This window comes from Lepisma saccharinum, chromosome 13 (assembly GCF_977018435.1).
Source record: "Lepisma saccharinum chromosome 13, izLepSacc3.1, whole genome shotgun sequence".
NCBI lineage: Eukaryota > Metazoa > Arthropoda > Insecta > Zygentoma > Lepismatidae > Lepisma > Lepisma saccharinum.
In genome coordinates, this window is record NC_139241.1 from 50553098 (window position 1) to 50571312 (window position 18215).

An 18215-nucleotide genomic window follows, 5' to 3' on the forward strand; every position below is an offset into this window, starting at 1 on the left:
ACCAACCAGTGCTGCCACCTGTTGAGAAAAATACAAGGTGGCCATGTTGTATGCAATAAAATAGTTTTTTCAAAATCATGTTTCATGACTTTTCAATCACACTGCATGACTGTCATGAAGATGTGATTTCTGTCTTGTGGCACATTCTTCATACAATATTATTTATGCTTTATCTTAGGCTGTAAACTTGCTAAAGTCATCAAAGCAGCTGGAGCTAATTGTCCGCAAGGGGGCAGGTCAAGACTTGTTTCCTGGGGAATCTTCAGGATACAATAGCTCTGCCAGCAGTGTCAATGGTGATGGTGGAGACCAAAGCCCCAGCTGGGAGGAGAAGAAGAGGCTGTCCATAGTTAAAGAGGAAGTTCAGGAGGAAAGGTATGTTGCATTTTTTTGTTGCAGTGCCTGACTAGAAAAGAAATTCAGAAAGGGTTATGACAGTGTTATAATGTGTCTATTATTATTTCAACAGTGGCAATTCCTAACATATATTTTTGGAATTAAAAACCAACATTTCCAAGCCCTTTATGGCACTTAAGCACTAGCAATATAAAACAATTTGAAATTTCCCAACTGTTCATAATTCCCAAAATCGGTTAATTCGATACCAAAATCATAACATAGACAGTTTCTTCCCAATTCTGGTACCCAAAATTAGGAATCTCATAGTGATTTGCAAAAATTTGAAATGTGTGATGGCATTTTCCCTGTCACTTGCAGAGCCAAGTTGAATTAGCTTTCACCTACTTTGCATGGAAGCTACTAACCTTTAAATTTCAATATAGTGCAGGCAGCTGTTTACATAACAATTCTTTCCCATCTGTGATTAATAAAAATTTGAGTTTTGCAATCTGTAAATATAAAAGAGGTTGATAAAGATAGCTAATTTTATATGCCTTATTTTTAGTATTCTTGAAGGCCTTCCAATAGTGTAGTGGTAACATTATCCCCTTGTAATTAAGGGGTCCAGGGTTTGATACCCAGTAGTGGAGGTGCATTCCATAGTGGTTCATATTCAGATCCCACTTTAATCTGTAAGCCCAGTCCCGATTAGCCTATCTGTACATAAAGTGGATTTAGGACAACAATTTAAACAAACAAATTCATTATTCTTGAACTGGAAATGTGCCAATTTCATGTTATATGCTTCCATTTCCCAGTAATATACATTATTCATTATGAATTATAGTGTTCCTACACAGTGGCGTAGCAACATATCTTGAGGCCCTGGGCGAGATTAGAATGGGAGGCCTCCTTCCGCTTTTGAAATTTGAAATCTCAATGTGAATCTATACAAAATCTTCACGGATACGTCGGCAATTTATCATATTAAATAATGAAAATTATAATGATAGTTTTGCAGGAGATGAAATCTGATGCTTTACGACAGGCCCGTATTCAGGGGAGGGGCCATGGGGGCCGTGCCCTTTCCTTGAACTATGAAATATTACAATGTGATGATATAAGAACCTACGAAAATAACATTGATGATTTTTCAGATTGATCAAGAATTAAGATTTCGTCCTTCAATATATGAATGAGTGGTTTGGGGAGAGAGGCAGACTCAAGGAGTCTGTAGTCTGCAACTTTGAGTAATTTTTGTTTTATAACAATTGATGCAAGTCTACAAGACATCCTGATTTAGTAGGTAGGAAGGAAACAATGTGAGCCTTTAAATGCCTCACACTTGCTTCATAGCGGTTGTTAACTTATTAAAATCGGGAGTGCAAGGTCAAGAGAAGTAAGAAAACACAAGACAGAGTGCTTCTTATTCAAGAAAAGATTAAAAGTGTAAAAATGTCCAAGTAAGTTATCATGAATTTTTGCATAAATGTTTCACATGAGAAATATGATGATAATTTTATTTCTTTCGGGTCCCCTTATGTTACACCCCTGATTTGACATATTTAACTAGAATTTAAAACCAGATAAAAACAGAATATTTTAATTTTATTGCCCACAAAAATTAGCCTCTTCCATATTTTTTCTAACTTTTTTTTTTTGTACCAACCCTATGGGACAAGAGGCCCCGGGCAGTTGCCCACTTTGGCCACCCCTTGCTATGCCACTGTTTCTACATTTTGAATTAAAGTCCTAAATTTTTGGTCAGTGTCCTACTTTTTTGCTTACTAATCTGGTAATCCTAGATTTGTAATGTGATGAAACTCTGAATAATCCAATAATTTATTGCATAAATAGCTGCTAGATTTTTTTGAGTCAATGAACTTTTCCAAATAATGAACAAACGAATGTGAATTCTTTCATGTGCAAATGAACTGTAATATCTAAAACTACATTTCCTTACAGGGGAGGCCAAATAGAAGAAACAGTCACCATAGACAGGAACAAAGAATGGGATGAAATTGAATACGAGTGGGAAAAGGCAGAGAAGCAGGAACAGCATAAACGGAGACAGAAGGAAGTAGAAACAAGCTGTAGTGAGTCGGAAGAGAATGTGAAACAGGGACGCAAAACTGTGATACACGTAGGGAAGGCAGACGTTCCGAGCGATGTGAATGTGTTGCCTGCGATACCCAGGAACGAAAGTCGACGTAATAGTGACGAGCTCAGTGACTCTCAGGAAACGACAGTGGTGGTTGAAGTTCACAGGAGCGAGCTCGACGATGCCAAAGCGAAAGAGGAAAGAGCCAGTGCAAAGAAGAAGCTGCCGGAACCCCCGTCGCCATCTCCATCTGAAACAGGCAGCATTACCAATACGACAACGGTGAGTACTACGTCAACGGAAGAGGACAAGCTAAAGGAAGAGAAACGAAAGTTAGAAGAACAGGAGAAAAGACTGAAGGAGGAGTGCGAGAGGTTAGCTGCAGAGAAGAAACAATTTGAGGTGAGTTTTTGGCATGGTACTCATTTTGCAATGTCTAAGTATTTTTCATTCATTCGTTGTTTTCTGCCCAGAAGCAGGTCTTTCCTTGCAACCTCCATGCTGTTCGATCTTCAGCTCTTCGCTTTGTACCAGCGTAGGACCCATTTATTTTGATGTTGTCAATCATTTGGAACCTTCTTCTTCCCCGGATTTTCTTTCCCTTGACAATTCCTTCAATGGCATCCCTTTGGATACGGTTACTTCTCATCCAGTGACCCAACTAATTTATTTTTCTCTTCATGATTATGTCCAGCATTGATCTAGTTTCCACAACTCTTTCTAGCACTGTTTCATTTCTCACCTTTTCTGCCCATTTCACCCAATCCATTCATCTCCATAGCCACACTTCCAGAGCTTCATCGCTTTTTCTCACTTGTTCTCATTGTCCATGTTTCCGCTCCCATAGAGCTACACTCCATACAAAGCATTTCATTAGTCATTCCCTCGGTTCTTTGTTCATAGATGCACAACAAATATTTTTCTCTCTATTGAAGGCTTCCTTCACCATTGCTACTCTCACTTTTATTTCTTGACTGCATTTCATGTCACTGCTTATGATGCATCCAAGATATTTAAAGCTGTCTACTTCTTCGATTCTCTTACCTCTAATATTCACTTTTGCCTTTCTAGATTTTCTTCCAACAGTGTAAGCCTAGCATGATGAAGGCTATTTCCCATTGTGCTTATTTTTGGGCTGAAATAGTCGGTGATTTATTCACACACATCAACCCCGCTGTTCGTGGTAGTTCAATTTTCTCAAACTTTTCAAGTGTAACATCCAACTCATCCCATTGGTTGAACCATTCGAATTTATATTTATGTTTTTGTTATAAATTAATATTAATAATATGTAGATCCCAGAACAATTTAGTAGTATGTAGCATAATTTTGTAGTTTAAACGACACCATGGATATCCAGAAGGGGCAAGAGGTGGAGGCCCTTTCTGGAAAATGAATGTCAACCGTAAAAGAATATAATTCACACGTCATTTCATTTCAGTCGCATCAAATTATGTTAATTATTGTAAGGGCGTTGCAGAAAAATGTTAACTTCAAATTGAATTAATATTTTTTGAGGAGGCAACTCTATTATGGGGGAAATATACCTTAGTTTCATCCACCCCTGGAAAAATACTTTGCTTAATCCTCCCTGGTGGAAAGATATATAGGGTGTCTGCCAGTCAAGAATGTCAAGAAAAACTCAAGAAATCACCAGGTAGGTCAAGAAAGTCAAGAAATTATGCTTGTGGTCAAGAATTTTTTCTATTTTTTACAGGATAGTGAATTTACATTGTTATATACCTGTACTGGGATTTGATAAAATTGAATATTTGGAAATCTAAAAATTGTTTTTAGTTGTGGTTAAGATTTTTTGCTTTTGTTTCTTAAGAATTACATTCTTATATGCATGAAGTTTTGTAAAAATATTAAAGTAATGTGGCTGTTCCACATTCAGGATGAAGTCTGAAGCATTAATTTTTACATGTATTTTAAAGCAAGTTCTAAATCTATTCTATTTGCAGGAAGAGAAACAGCAAACCTTTATGAAGAGTTCCACTTCTAGTTCCAGTACCAGCTTGAGCAGTCTGTCCAGTGCCATAAGCCAGGAGATTTTAAGACGTGTAGAGGTATTGACCCATTTTTTTCCTCTTGGTTAAGGTTATGCTTGGCCTATGGTCAGTGTTCGCAGTGGTTTTTTTTGAAGTAGTTGAAGTATTCATTAAAGTAGTTGGAGTTATAAATGGTTGTAGTTTTGGAACAAATTGTGATACGAGGCTTGTCCCGGAAAGTAAAGATACAAACCAAAAATAAGATATAAAATAAATGTATTGCTCGCAACTAAAGTTACACTTGATACACTGCTACAGAGGCTATTTCTCCACATAAGTGCCACAATTGTCCAAACATTTGTTCAGACGCGGAACAAGTTTTTGTATCCCTGAATCATAGAAATCCACCACCTGCATCTGGAACCAAGTTGTGACATCTTCCCTGACTTCGTAGTCTGCAAAGTGTTTTCCACCAAGATTTTTCTTGAGGTACAGGAACAGGTGTTAGTTGCTGGGTGCAAGGTCGGGCCTGTATGGTGGATGGTGAAGGACATCCCATTGAAACTGTGCAAGCAGATCCTTGGTGACATTTGCTGCATGGGGGCGAGCGTTGTCATGAATAAAGCAGATTCCACTTGACAACATGCCTCTCCTTTTGTTTTGAATTGCACGTTGAAGATGTTTCAAAGTCTGGCAGTAGGTTTCAGCATTAATTGTTCTTCCAGGGAGCATGGATTCCACCAGCAGGGTGCTGTGGCGATCCCAGAAAACGGTTGCCATCAGCTTGCGGGTTGAAATTGAAGTTTTGAATTTTTTGGCTTTTGGAGAATGGGTGCCACTGCAGTGACTGCTGCTTGGATTCAGGCATATTATGGAACACCCATGTTTCATCACCTGTCACAATGGAGTCCAGGAATGCATCTTCCTCTTCTGCGTAGCGAGTAAGAAAGTCCAGTGCATATCCCAGTCGTTTGGTTTTGTGTTCGTCAGTCAAATGTTTTGGGACCCAGCATGCCCTAACCCACTCACAACTTCATGAATAGTGGTTTTCGATCTGTCAGGAAACATCACACACAATTCTCGAATTGTCACCCGCCTATTTGCACGCACCTCTGCTTCAACATGATGGCGAAGGTTGTCAGTGATCACGGACGGCCTCCCACTTCTCTCTTCATCATGAACATCACGTCGACCTTCTGCGAAGGCATGGCACCATTTCGCCACATTTTGACGATTCATTACGTTCCCGTACACAGTCACAATTTCTCGGTGGTTCTCCGATGGACGCTTTCCTTGTGCCTGCAAAAACCTGATCACGGCGTGCACTTCGCACTTGGCGGGATTCGGTATCGCTGCTGCCATTTCCAACGCATGTTCCTCGCACAAGACTCGGCGCAGCACTGACGACTCACTCCCAATCTTTGTATGGATCACGGTTACTGCCAGTGTTGCCAAATTTGGTACACATTTTTCCCCTAACGTGCAAATGTGTTTGTATCTTTACTTTCCGGACAAGCCTCATAGAAACAATGAAGAGAAATTAAGAAAGTTCAGTATACACTTGTTTGGCTGCCCTGGCTATCACCGTACACGGCTGAGTACATATGAGGCATTGCGGATATTAGGAGCAAACTGAACAATGATCGATTTTTCTTTTATTGTTGGAGCCGAGAGCGAGTGAAACACCCAGTACTCCAGGCCTCCATGGTCTGGGGAATAGTATTGTCTACTTCGAAACCAGAGACCATGGATTTGAACCTTCAAAGGATTCCTATCATGCATGTTTTATCATGAAACTTGCCCATTATATTTTGACATGATGTGCCTCATTGTACTTAGCACTATCCCTGAATGGCCATGTATTTTAGTTTAGTTTGTATCATTAAGGATTCCACTGTCTTCCATTTGCTTCTGCCATTCTTTCAGTGTTATCTTCTCTAATCTCAGCGATAGGAAACAACTAAAATCTTCTATCCATAAGTTTCACCTCAAATTTATACTACTTGTGATTCCTATCGTATTCCTGTAAATTCCCTTAATTAATTTTAAGAACTTACTGGTAGATAATGTTTTTATTTTGTAGTCTTAATATGTCTACTCAGATTGCGCTTTCGTTTCAATTTATTTATTTTTATTTTTTAGCGACGCGAAGAACAATTCAGTGAAGGGTCTCCTGCAGATAGCAATAAAAAGGAGGAATACAAGAAAGATATATTGAAAGCAATAGACGATGAAAAGAGGCAACAACATGAACAGGTATTGTTGCTTTGTTTGAAAGTGTAGTTTAGATTTCCAGTAATAAAAACTTTACTTTTTTTTCACTTAACATTTTGAAGTGTGTGTTCTGAAGTATTGGTCTAAAAATGTACTTACTTTCCCTGAAAATTCATGTGCTATATATATATTCACTGGAGTATAAGAAAGTATATTTTATAGTAAGTTACGTAAACTTGATTTATTACATACATAATGTTTGTGTGTGTGTGTATTATTATTATTATATAGGTACCTGTATACTAATATTCAGCACCTGAAGTAGAAATTGTTAGCTGGGGAATGTTTCGTTGAGCATTGGAGTTAGTTGGGGAATGCCCCTATGGTTTAACATGGTGATAATGAGACAGCTGGGGGGATGCTTTGTGAAAATTGTCTACCATTTCCCTTCATCATCCCCTCACTTTGAGCACTGTTAATATTTACAAACTATATTTTGCATGGAAAAATTATCTCTGGCTATGGACCAGGCGAGTTGTGGAAAAGAATCCTGTCCACAACTCACCTGGTCGATAGCCAAAGATAACCTTTTCATAATTAATTGGCAGGAAAGCTTAAAGATTTATTTTATATTTACATATCTGGCACTAATGTAGTATTCACAGAAATAATGTTTTCTTTTTTAAACGATTATAATAATGTAAAAAGATAGACATTACAGACTTGAACAAAATTATGTATAAGGGCGAGTCAGTGAGCCAAGCCAATGTTTTATACAGGAAAACAAGTATATTTATTCTTATACAGAACAGACACATGTACAGAAACATACCGACAGTAGTTAGATATATTCACCTCTATCATCGATACACTTGTCCCGTTGTTGAATGGGCCTGGTAATCTCACCACACCACGCTGTTCCTCTTTTGGAGTCTCCATTGAGCGACAGACTGGTGTTTAACATGCACCAACTCCAGAGCTGTTGTGCCTTGCTGTATGACCATGCACAGAATGAAAGCGTGGCACCTAATGCCACGTGACTGGACGAAACCATTCACTTCAGGGAAAGATTGGCTCACTTTTAGTTGGCTTGGTCTTACAGTATTCACAAAAAGAATGTTTCATGTTTTTTTAATTATTGTAATAATGTAAAAAGATGGGCATTACAGACTTGAACAAATAATCTGTCTTATACTGTAGAAAAATATTATGCTTGTTAGAGAGCCACTTATATTTTTTTTTTTTTTACTAATTTTAAATTCATTCAAACCGAAAGAGATGCAACTCTGCTCTTAGAAAGGATGGCTTTTTTTTTTTTTTTTTTTTTTTTTAAAGGCACTTAGAGTAAAATTCTACCTCTCAAATAGTATACGATGGTTGTCAAGGATCTGGCACCTGGATGCAGCCAGGATAATCTTATGTTGTGCCTGGGACTTACCCATATGTGTACTGCCTCAACTTTTAATTGTGAAGATTCACGAGATGAGTTTTTTCGCAAGGTCTTCAAATCCATCAGGCAGCTTTCAGACAAAAATGACAAGTGGCACACAACCAATGACAGGCAACTTCATGTTTCACACCAGTGACAAGTGATATAGCCCCCTTCAATTTATAAAGAAAAACATTTACTGCACATGCACGACCAACAGAACGAGGCAACACGATGCAAGGTATTGAGAAAATGGCCCAGTAGCTTATGTCTTCAGTATGAATGGTTGGATATAGTTTTGATAGTTCATTTCCAAGACACATGATTAATGCCACATCTCAAAGCTGCCTATTGTGTATTTACCCCCATGTTACATGATGGCTACAAATGGCCAAAGTTAAATTTTAATATGGCCTCCCCGATGGTGCAGTGGTAGCGTCGTTGCCTTGTAATCAAGGGGTCCCGGGTTCCATACCCGGTGGAGGCACAAGTGGTTCGGATCCCACTTTAAACTGTAGGTCCAGTCCCGATTAGCCTTACTGTGCTTAAAGTGGACTTAAAACACCAAATCAATCAATCAATTAAATTTTAACATCAATAAATATATTGTTCTATTCCCAGGGCTAGAGCAACCATAAGCAATCATTACAATGATTTTAACCCCATAGCCTTCTCTGGGGGCAAGTGGTTAACTTGCATTCTAACAACCAAAGGATCCAGTTCAATTCTTTAAGCATTGTAAATGTCCCTTCATCTAATCATAGTGAGGTCTCATCACTATCAGTACTCAAAGTGGAGAGGGAGACACAGGGGTGGTAAAAAATTTTTGGCAAGGCAAGGCTATCCCCAAAGTTCAAGCAAACCTCTCTCCACCTAACAATTTCCACCAATTCAATAACATAATTGCTATTAGTAATATTATTGGACCTTTTTATTTGACTGAATTTTTACTTTCATTGCAGATGTACAGATGTTTCCTTCCATGCATGTGTTGATAGGCATCGGCATAATGCCTCAAAGTCATGAGATCAGTAAATTACAGTCCACTAAAAGAGCAAAATTTTAATTCTTATTTTTTTTAAGACAAAAAATTACTATACTTTATTCCAGTGTTATCACATAATATACAGTAGTAAATTATAGATTTTTTTCTAACGAACAGAGTACTAGGTGAATTTTTAATTAAAACACATATATTCAAATTTCAGTTGATGGAGGAGTTCAAGAGGGCTCACAGGAAGATGTTCGCCCACACACTCGCTGCAAAGAATGACGAGAAGAGCCAGAAGTTCAAAGCTACCACAGTGTTTTCCAAAGGAACTGTGGTAAGTTATAAATTCAGTTAACCTTTTGTTAAGAGATATAGTGACAATGCCAATATTCCATATGAACCAATTAAATGTAAAATACAGTCATGCAGGGCCTGAATAATTTAGGCACCACCAGATGACTACCACTACTACTTCCCTTTTCTCTTTAGGCGACCTCCATGATGGAGTGGTTAGCACAGCATGCTACAAAGCCAGGGTTTCACTGTTTGAACCCCAGCCTGTGCATGGGTGTTCTTTGCAAGTGTCCCTTCATCAGTTTTCATCATATCATCACTCATCCTCATCATCACAAGCCAAATGTGGCAGAAAAGTGATTTAAAATAACCTCATTCAAACAATCAATCTTCTCTTGAGTTATTTATTTATATTTTTTCTATTTTCTTTTCTTGACAATCTCCTTCCATTCTTTTGACATGCCCTACATTTAATGCACTTGTATAATTCATAATTAAACATGGGTGTGTAAGGGAAATGAAAGGAAAAAAACTACATGCTGGCACATATTAAATCTACTAATATTAGTTGGCAATCATGCCTGCTGCGTCTCTTGAATGGAACCCATTCGGATGAATGCCTCCACAGCCATGATTTGTGTCCGAACAGGCAAACGTTCCATGGCGGACTGATGATGAAACTTGCAGCTGCCTAAGCAAGGGACACTTCTGTGCATGTGCACCTGAATGCCGACAGGGTTTCCAACTGATATTGGTAGATACAATATGTGCCAACCTGTATAAGTAACCTCCCACCAAATGGCAGAGCACTTTGAAAAAAAAAAACATTAAAGAAACCAAACCATAATTTAACTTTCTACTGTGTATGCTAAACATAGTGTTTCATCCCAATATCTATGCAAGGTATGCTTGCCTTTGGAGAGGGTTGTGAAAACTAGTCGCACCGAAGGGGTGGACCACTTTCTGCCAGAAAAAGCAGTTTTAACATGCATCCAATCCTCTAAGAGATGTTTCACTGCACACTCCTTAGGTATGGCCATGCCTGACATCAATAAGACTTAAGAACAACAGCAGGAGTAGCTTGTCTCTCATCAAGAGGCAGTGTGTGTCAAAATTTCACCACACATAAGCTCAGGCAATGGAAGCGTAAGTGAATGGAAGAATCGCACACTACAAACAAGTGTAACAAACTTTCTATATAATCACTAGTAACAAAAATACACATTAATAAAAGCTTAATACAAAGTTCTATGATACACTTACATTCTCTTAGGAATAAAACTCCAAAGAATTTGGTGTAGCTATTCACTTTGAAGAACTCTATGTGGAGTCAGATCGATGCCCCCACCCCCTCCTTCACAAAATCAGCAAATTGGAGATGAGAGACTTCACTCTACCGCTGAAAAGAAGAGATGGAGATACACATCGATCTGACTCCAAATATAGCTCTTCAAAGTGATTAGGTTCATAATATAAGCATCGTCATTGAAGTTACATTCCTCTGCTTCTCATACAGTGATTAGTTGGCATTTGCAACAAATTTCAGAAAACCAGCAATGCAAATTTTCTGGTTTTGGGAAATCTTTAGTGACTCATGTGAAAAATGTTAGTGACTAATGTTAAAAATGTTCTCCTTCCCATATCATCCCAGTTTTATATAGTAATTTGCATAGGTGCCTCTAACTACTTCAGTGACCAAGTGTATTGGGTGATTTGCTCGATAAGCTCACCACAGATTGAAGGAATGTAATGGTTGTATTAAAACCTGTTTTTGCTCCCAGTCACATGTTAGAAAATTTAAATTTTCTCCACTGTCTAGCCCCAATAAATGGGTGAAATTGTAAACAGCTCATGATGTCCTTCAACCTGCTTGCCAGAAAAATTCTATCTTATTTTCAGATATGGAGTGAGGACTGAGTGAATATAAAAGATAAAAAATTAATAAAAAACACTTGATGCAAATGCATTTCAGAGATAAGATTAACGACATATTCATCACATGGGCATGTGAAAACATCTGACAAATGACCAAATGCCTTATCCAAGTAAACTACACCATTAACTTGAATTCACACTGGCTTATATTTATAATGAGAGATAACTTATCTACATTTCCTGTGGTATGCAGAGTGCTATCAGCAAAATTGAAGGAAGTATGAAAATTTAGAACATGGTGTTCACCTGGGAGTTTAGCCAATCCCTGAATGGATTTCATTATTAAACTTTATTTTTATTTAATACTTTTACATTTTCAAATTGCAAATAGCTGGCCCCCATGGCGGAGTGGTTAGCACATCGTGCTACAATGCCAGGGGTCCCAGGTTCGAATTCTGGCCTGGGCATGGATGTTTGCGAGTGTCCATTCACCAATTTCATCATATCATCACTCATCCCAATCTTTGCAATTAGCCAAAAGTGGCACAAAAGCGAAGTAAAATAAACCCAATTAATCAAATTGCGAATAGTATGTCGTTCTTAGCACAATAATAGAATATTTCTAGGTGGAAGTTACTAACTAGATTTACTGGTAAGGTGCGGATTACTCACAATTAAATATAAACTTTAAGCTAAAAGATTAAAAAATCGGCAACTTACGTGTGTGAGTATGAGATATTTTTCGTACTACGTTTCGGAGGTTACACTACCTCCTTCTTCAGGTTGAAACGTTGTTATTCAGACACCTGACATGGTGCCTCGTCGTGAAAGTGAAGGTTAAGGATTTAGGTTAAAAAGTTGCTAGAAGGACACTTTCTAAAAAAGAGTATAAATTACACATCTAAAACCGCGCAATACTATAAAAACAAAGGAACATCCAAGGCTGAAGTCGGCGAACTGCCGACCAATGCACAGGGTAGACGAATGCACAGTGTCAGCCCGTACCTGGGGAAAAGGAACTTCCCCTCCTCAAACCTTCCAAACTGGGGCTCGGGAGTCACCAATCCAAGGAGAAGTCGACCTCCACCTCGGCGGCTTTCCTAACCTCAGGAGTAACATGGAAGCCCATTTCGTCTAAAAAAGAGTATAAATTACACATCTAAAACCGCGCAATACTATAAAAACAAAGGAACATCCAAGGCTGAAGTCGGCGAACTGCCGACCAATGCACAGGGTAGACGAATGCACAGTGTCAGCCCGTACCTGGGGAAAAGGAACTTCCCCTCCTCAAACCTTCCAAACTGGGGCTCGGGAGTCACCAATCCAAGGAGAAGTCGACCTCCACCTCGGCGGCTTTCCTAACCTCAGGAGTAACATGGAAGCCCATTTCGTAGGAAATTAATTAAATTGAGAATTAACGAGGGAGTTAAGGAGGGAGAGAATAGGGACAGCAAAGAGGATGAAAATAAAGCCAATATTCTAAATCTAACAAAACTTCAACCCCCTAAGGCCTTAGCGGGGATCATGAAAATGGGGCATAAGTTTGCCATTAGGGAAGAAAACTTCGAAAAAGAGGAATTCGTCATAGCGGCGGAAAAAATAGTGGGAAAATTAGACGAAAAAGAAGATAAATCCAATGTCAGGGTAAAAATTCGTGACATTATAGATGAACAAATGCACCTAAGTATAAGGGAACTAGGCCCCCCCGTTACCAATCATAGGGCGTCAAAGGGAAAAACGGAAAGTAAGCTTAGGGGAAGTCTTCGTAACGTGAAAAAATGGGTTAAACAAAGTGATGTATACTTGGTTCGATCGGATAAGGAAAACAAAATGGTCATTATTGGGAAAGAGGAATACCACAGTAAGTTGGAAGATAGCTTTAGAAGTAATGACTACGAAGAAATCCAAGTTAATCCCATTAATAAAATCAAACGAGAAATCAGAAAAGGCATTGAAACCAGTTTTACCTTGGGAAGCGCGGAAAAAAAGAAATTACTTAAGGGGGTTAAGGAAGGAAATATTCCTACGGCCTTTGGGATACCTAAGACCCATAAGGAGGGGATACCCCTCAGACCAATCATTCCCATATATGCACATCCAGGATATGGTTTAGCTAAAGAAATGATTAAGAGGATGGGAAAAATGGATATGGACACTCCGTATAGCGTCAAAAACTCTCTTATGGTCAAAGAAACCATCGAGAAACTCACCATAGGAGAACGGGACGTAATTTGTAGTTTCGACGTTATTAATCTGTACCCCAGTGTCCCCCGGGACAAAGCTGGGGATTGTTTATATAGATGGTTGATTGACCAAAACGTTGAAATCTTGGTCGCCTGGGAGTACGTCCGGTGGTTTTTTCTCATTACGGGGTACAACTACTTCTACGTTAACGATAAAATCTTCCGACAAAAAGAAGGGTTGGCCATGGGCAATCCCATCTCTGGTCTTGTGGCCAACATCTTCATGCACTACGTCGAAAAAACCGCTATGGAGCATGTAGGGGGGAGGGGGGAGGTAAAATATTATGGGAGATATGTAGATGACATCCTCATCATAGGGGATGAAATCAAACTTGACAACATTTTCGACCAATTGGGGAAGCAGGACCCCAGGATTGGGTTTACTAGGGAAGATATGGTCAACGGAAAGATCCACTTTCTTGACTTATGCCTTACTAAAACCGGACAACGGATCGTTACGGGGGTCTTTCATAAACCGTTAGCTGGAGAGCTGTACCTCCATAAGAGATCCCAACATTCGAATAGGACCAAATTAAATGTTTTTCTTAACTTTTACATTCGCGCCGAAAGACTGTGCAATGACGAGAAAGAGAAACGGAAAGAAGGGGAATGGATAAGGAGAGTGGGGGTAAAGAATGGGTACACTATCCGCGACCTGGAAAAAGTAGCTAGGAGAGCCAAAAGGATTGTTAGGCAAGAAACATCGCAATATGACATAGAGGGTAAAAAAACTGGGACAGAAAACGGCGAAAAAGACGCATGTTTCGTGGGGATCCCGTATTTTAAGGGGGTCTCAGAGAAAATTGAAAAGTCCGTGAGGGGTTACGGAATAAAATGTGGGGTAAGAGCGCCCCGGAGTATTGAAAAGCACTTTACTTCATATAAGAAAGGGAGGGGGGATAGACGCAATAACCCTGAGGAGCGGAAAGGGGTGTACAGGATAGTGTGTGAATGCGGAAAGGAATATGTGGGACAAACGGGGAGAAGTATGCAAGTCAGGTGGGGAGAGCATGATAAGGACGTAAAGGAAGGCATACCCAAAACCGGATTGTCTGAACATATATTGGTTAACCGACATAGGATTGCTAAAAGGGAAATTATTAGGGAGGTTAACAATAAATTGGACAGGAACGTATATGAAGCTGCTTATATATGCGCGGAAAATTGGAATAAGCTTAATAGGGACGATGGGAATTTAGAAGACGGCTGGGTTAATTTCTTTAAAAAATGGGATAAAGCCGCAATGTTTAGGGACGAAATGGGCTTCCATGTTACTCCTGAGGTTAGGAAAGCCGCCGAGGTGGAGGTCGACTTCTCCTTGGATTGGTGACTCCCGAGCCCCAGTTTGGAAGGTTTGAGGAGGGGAAGTTCCTTTTCCCCAGGTACGGGCTGACACTGTGCATTCGTCTACCCTGTGCATTGGTCGGCAGTTCGCCGACTTCAGCCTTGGATGTTCCTTTGTTTTTATAGTATTGCGCGGTTTTAGATGTGTAATTTATACTCTTTTTTAGAAAGTGTCCTTCTAGCAACTTTTTAACCTAAATCCTTAACCTTCACTTTCACGACGAGGCACCATGTCAGGTGTCTGAATAACAACGTTTCAACCTGAAGAAGGAGGTAGTGTAACCTCCGAAACGTAGTACGAAAAATATCTCATACTCACACACGTAAGTTGCCGATTTTTTAATCTTTTAGCTTAAAGTTTATATTTTATTTTTACTAACTAGAATTGTAAGTATCTAAAATACATTTTATTAGTGATTTTTTATATTGAACTAGTTCGTGTACTGTTTTGTAAAGAAAGAAATTCACATACAGTGGAATCCCAATTTTACGTTCCTGTATTTTACATTTTCCTGCATTTTAAGTTGGTCCCCTGAAAACTTAAAAATTCAGGTATGTAGAAGAGCTCTGCATGTCCAAATGGCTAGTTAACCTTCATAACCAGTGGGAAATTTCAGTGCATCATCAGTACAACTACTTGAGAAAAATGCATGCTCTGGTCTCGAAAGCCACAAAACTAGGAGAACCGCATATCATCCAGTTAAAAGCAGCTTGGCCGTGAACTGTTACATTTTTATTTTACATTGCTTTTCTACTTCTTTCGGCTTATCACTGTGATGATGAGTAACGATTAGATGAAACTGATCAAGGAACTTGCCAAGAATGCCGAGGCCGGATTCAAACTCGGCAACTTCAGGTGGGAAGTCGAAAGTCAACCAGTTAAGAGCCCAGCCACCAAGATGGTTCATAGTGGTTCTGGATTTGATACCTGGTGGAGACACATGGTGGTTGAGATCCCACTTTAACTGTAGGTCCAGTCCCACTTAGCCTAACTTAGCATAAAGTGTACTGCGGAGTTTAGTTTTGTTTTTATTTATATGAATGTGCAAGGTTGTTAAAGGTCTAGGAGTTGTAAATAAACTCAACTGTGGTCTTGGAGAGAGAGAATCAGCAAGCGTAAATGGTTCTACAGAACCTTTTTATCTTTAAAGCATTTCAATTTGACCCAGGAACCTTTTTTTCCGGACCAATTTAAATATGGTCCAAGTTCAGTATTGAAATAAAATAATGTGCAACTTGACTTAATTTTAAATTGTGCAAGGAAAAAGGTTCTGTTATGGAATATACAGGGTGTCCAAGACGAAACACCGTAATTTGAACTGTCTGTAATACGACATGTATTCGATGCATAAAGATGATTGATACAACAATGGATACACATAGTTATGAAGTTTTGTTTGTGCAATCATACCATTTCTACATGTGCCCCACGAGTGGCACGGAGGTTGTGTAATCGATACTCGATTTCACACCAGGTAGCCTGTAGCATCTGTGATGTAACTGTCTCAATAGCAGCTGTAATCCTCTTACGAAGCTCTTCCACAGTTGTCACTTTGATAGAGTACACCTTGTCCTTAACATACCCCCACAGGAAAAAATCCAGGGGAGTAATGTCAGTAGTTCTGCATACCACCACACGGTTTGGGCTTTTTCAGCATTCGTTGTCATTTTCCTTTTTTTCTGTTTTCAGCACCTGCAATGAAAATGATCTTGCTCTTACATTACATAATTAAAATTTCCACAGCTATTCTACCATATACCACCTAAGAAAATTGTCTTGGTTGTTTATTATGTTCAGTATAAGTGTTTCAAGTTAGGGCGTTTCATCTCTGACACGTGGTTTTAACTATGTATCTCCAAAACAACCTATGCACAATTCGCTTAGTAATAACCATGTTTCTTCGTAGAACCTTGAGCCGACTTCCGTGTCTGAGTGGCACAGCATGCTACGATGCCAAAGGTCCTGGGTTCGAACCCAAGCCTAGACATGGGGGTTCTTTTGGAGTGTCCTTTCATCAATTTCATCATACCATCACTCATCCCCATCTTCGCGATTACTTAAAAGTGGCAGAAAAGTGAAGTAAAATAAACCAAATCAATCAATCAATTGTAAAACCTTGACAAGAACCGAACATGTAGAGAGAGGAGAATTCTGGCAACAACTTACCACTCGCAATCAAAGTGGTTGTTAGAAATTTGAGCAGATTACTGTCTCCAAGTGCAGCGAAGTTCACCAGGCTCGCATGCTTGTTTTTTTAATCATAAATGAAATTAGTGTCCCAGTGGATACATTTCTAGGTATGTACTACAAGAAGCGTGAACAGGACAGTGCAGAACTCAGCATTCGAGACAAACCAAAACTGAAGTGCAGGAAATGTGATGAAAAGTATTTGAATTTCATTCTGATCGGTACTAATTATGATGATGAAAAAGGACCCCAGTGCACCTTCGAAAGGCAGTTACTGCTTTGGAAAAGAAATACTGAAGAATATTGGTGATTGTTGTCCTACATTGAGTATGTTAAACAAACAAAACTACAATGAAATGTGTATTTCTGGAACGCTTGCCACAACTTTATCTCCACCTCAAAAAGTACTTTCCATGGGACATATACCACAACTGGATCAGGGATCATTCAACGGAGACCCTCCATCAATTTTTACCACAGCAGAAAAGAAGCACCCTATTGATCTTTCCTCGGACAACACAGTGAAGACTATGGGGTGTAAGGTGTGACCCTTTCCAAAGATACCTAAATATCAACCTCGCATGTAGTACTAGGGCAGTCAACAAGGGATGATTTTGGGGTACAATAAGGAAAAAAAAAATCTGAGAAAGCTGGAACAAATTTTATTATGTCCCTAAAAGGGTTCTTAATGACATATTAATTTTGCACCCCTGTACCACCCCGGATTTCATCGCCAGCTTAGAAAAATGGCACCCAAAATTATTTTTTGCAATTATCTCGCTTGGGAAGCATTTTACAGAAAAGATGGTTATGATGAAAAATAATCTACATAAAATTCTCTACAAAAAAGGTTCTGTACATTTTTCTTCTAGGAAGTACTGTTAGGACGTTAAGAGGAGCGAGAAATTTCACTTCTTTTTTTCCGCTCCATTTTGCAAAAGCGAAAGACAAGGAAACACGGGCTTATTTCTTATTAAAATACCTATTCTAAATGTATGAGCCACGGTAGCTCAGTTCTGTCGACTTCCGTGGTGGAGTGGTTAGCACAGGATGCTGCAATACCACGGATCCCAGGTTCGAATCCCGGCTGGATGTTTGTGTATGTTCGAATGAGAAAAACCGAGAATATTAGTAAAAAGTGATATGTGTGAAAGTTGAGAAAATTGTGAATGACTGGGAATACTAGGGGTATTCCTTTGGGCATCT

At 39.2% G+C, this 18215-nt stretch overlaps 1 protein-coding gene across 7 annotated transcripts in view; it reads left to right on the top strand.

Moving 5' to 3' along the window:
- Positions 1–18215, top strand: part of LOC145997278 (uncharacterized) — a 323875-nt gene that overhangs the window by 278611 nt on the left and 27049 nt on the right. For all 7 annotated transcript variants that reach the window (XM_083134158.1, XM_083134159.1, XM_083134160.1 and 4 more), the window contains 5 exons: positions 179–375; positions 2305–2842; positions 4405–4509; positions 6574–6687; positions 9283–9399. In XM_083134158.1, coding sequence (XP_082990284.1) covers positions 179–375; positions 2305–2842; positions 4405–4509; positions 6574–6687; positions 9283–9399 — 1071 coding nt within the window. The remainder of the gene's footprint in view (positions 1–178; positions 376–2304; positions 2843–4404; positions 4510–6573; positions 6688–9282; positions 9400–18215) is intronic.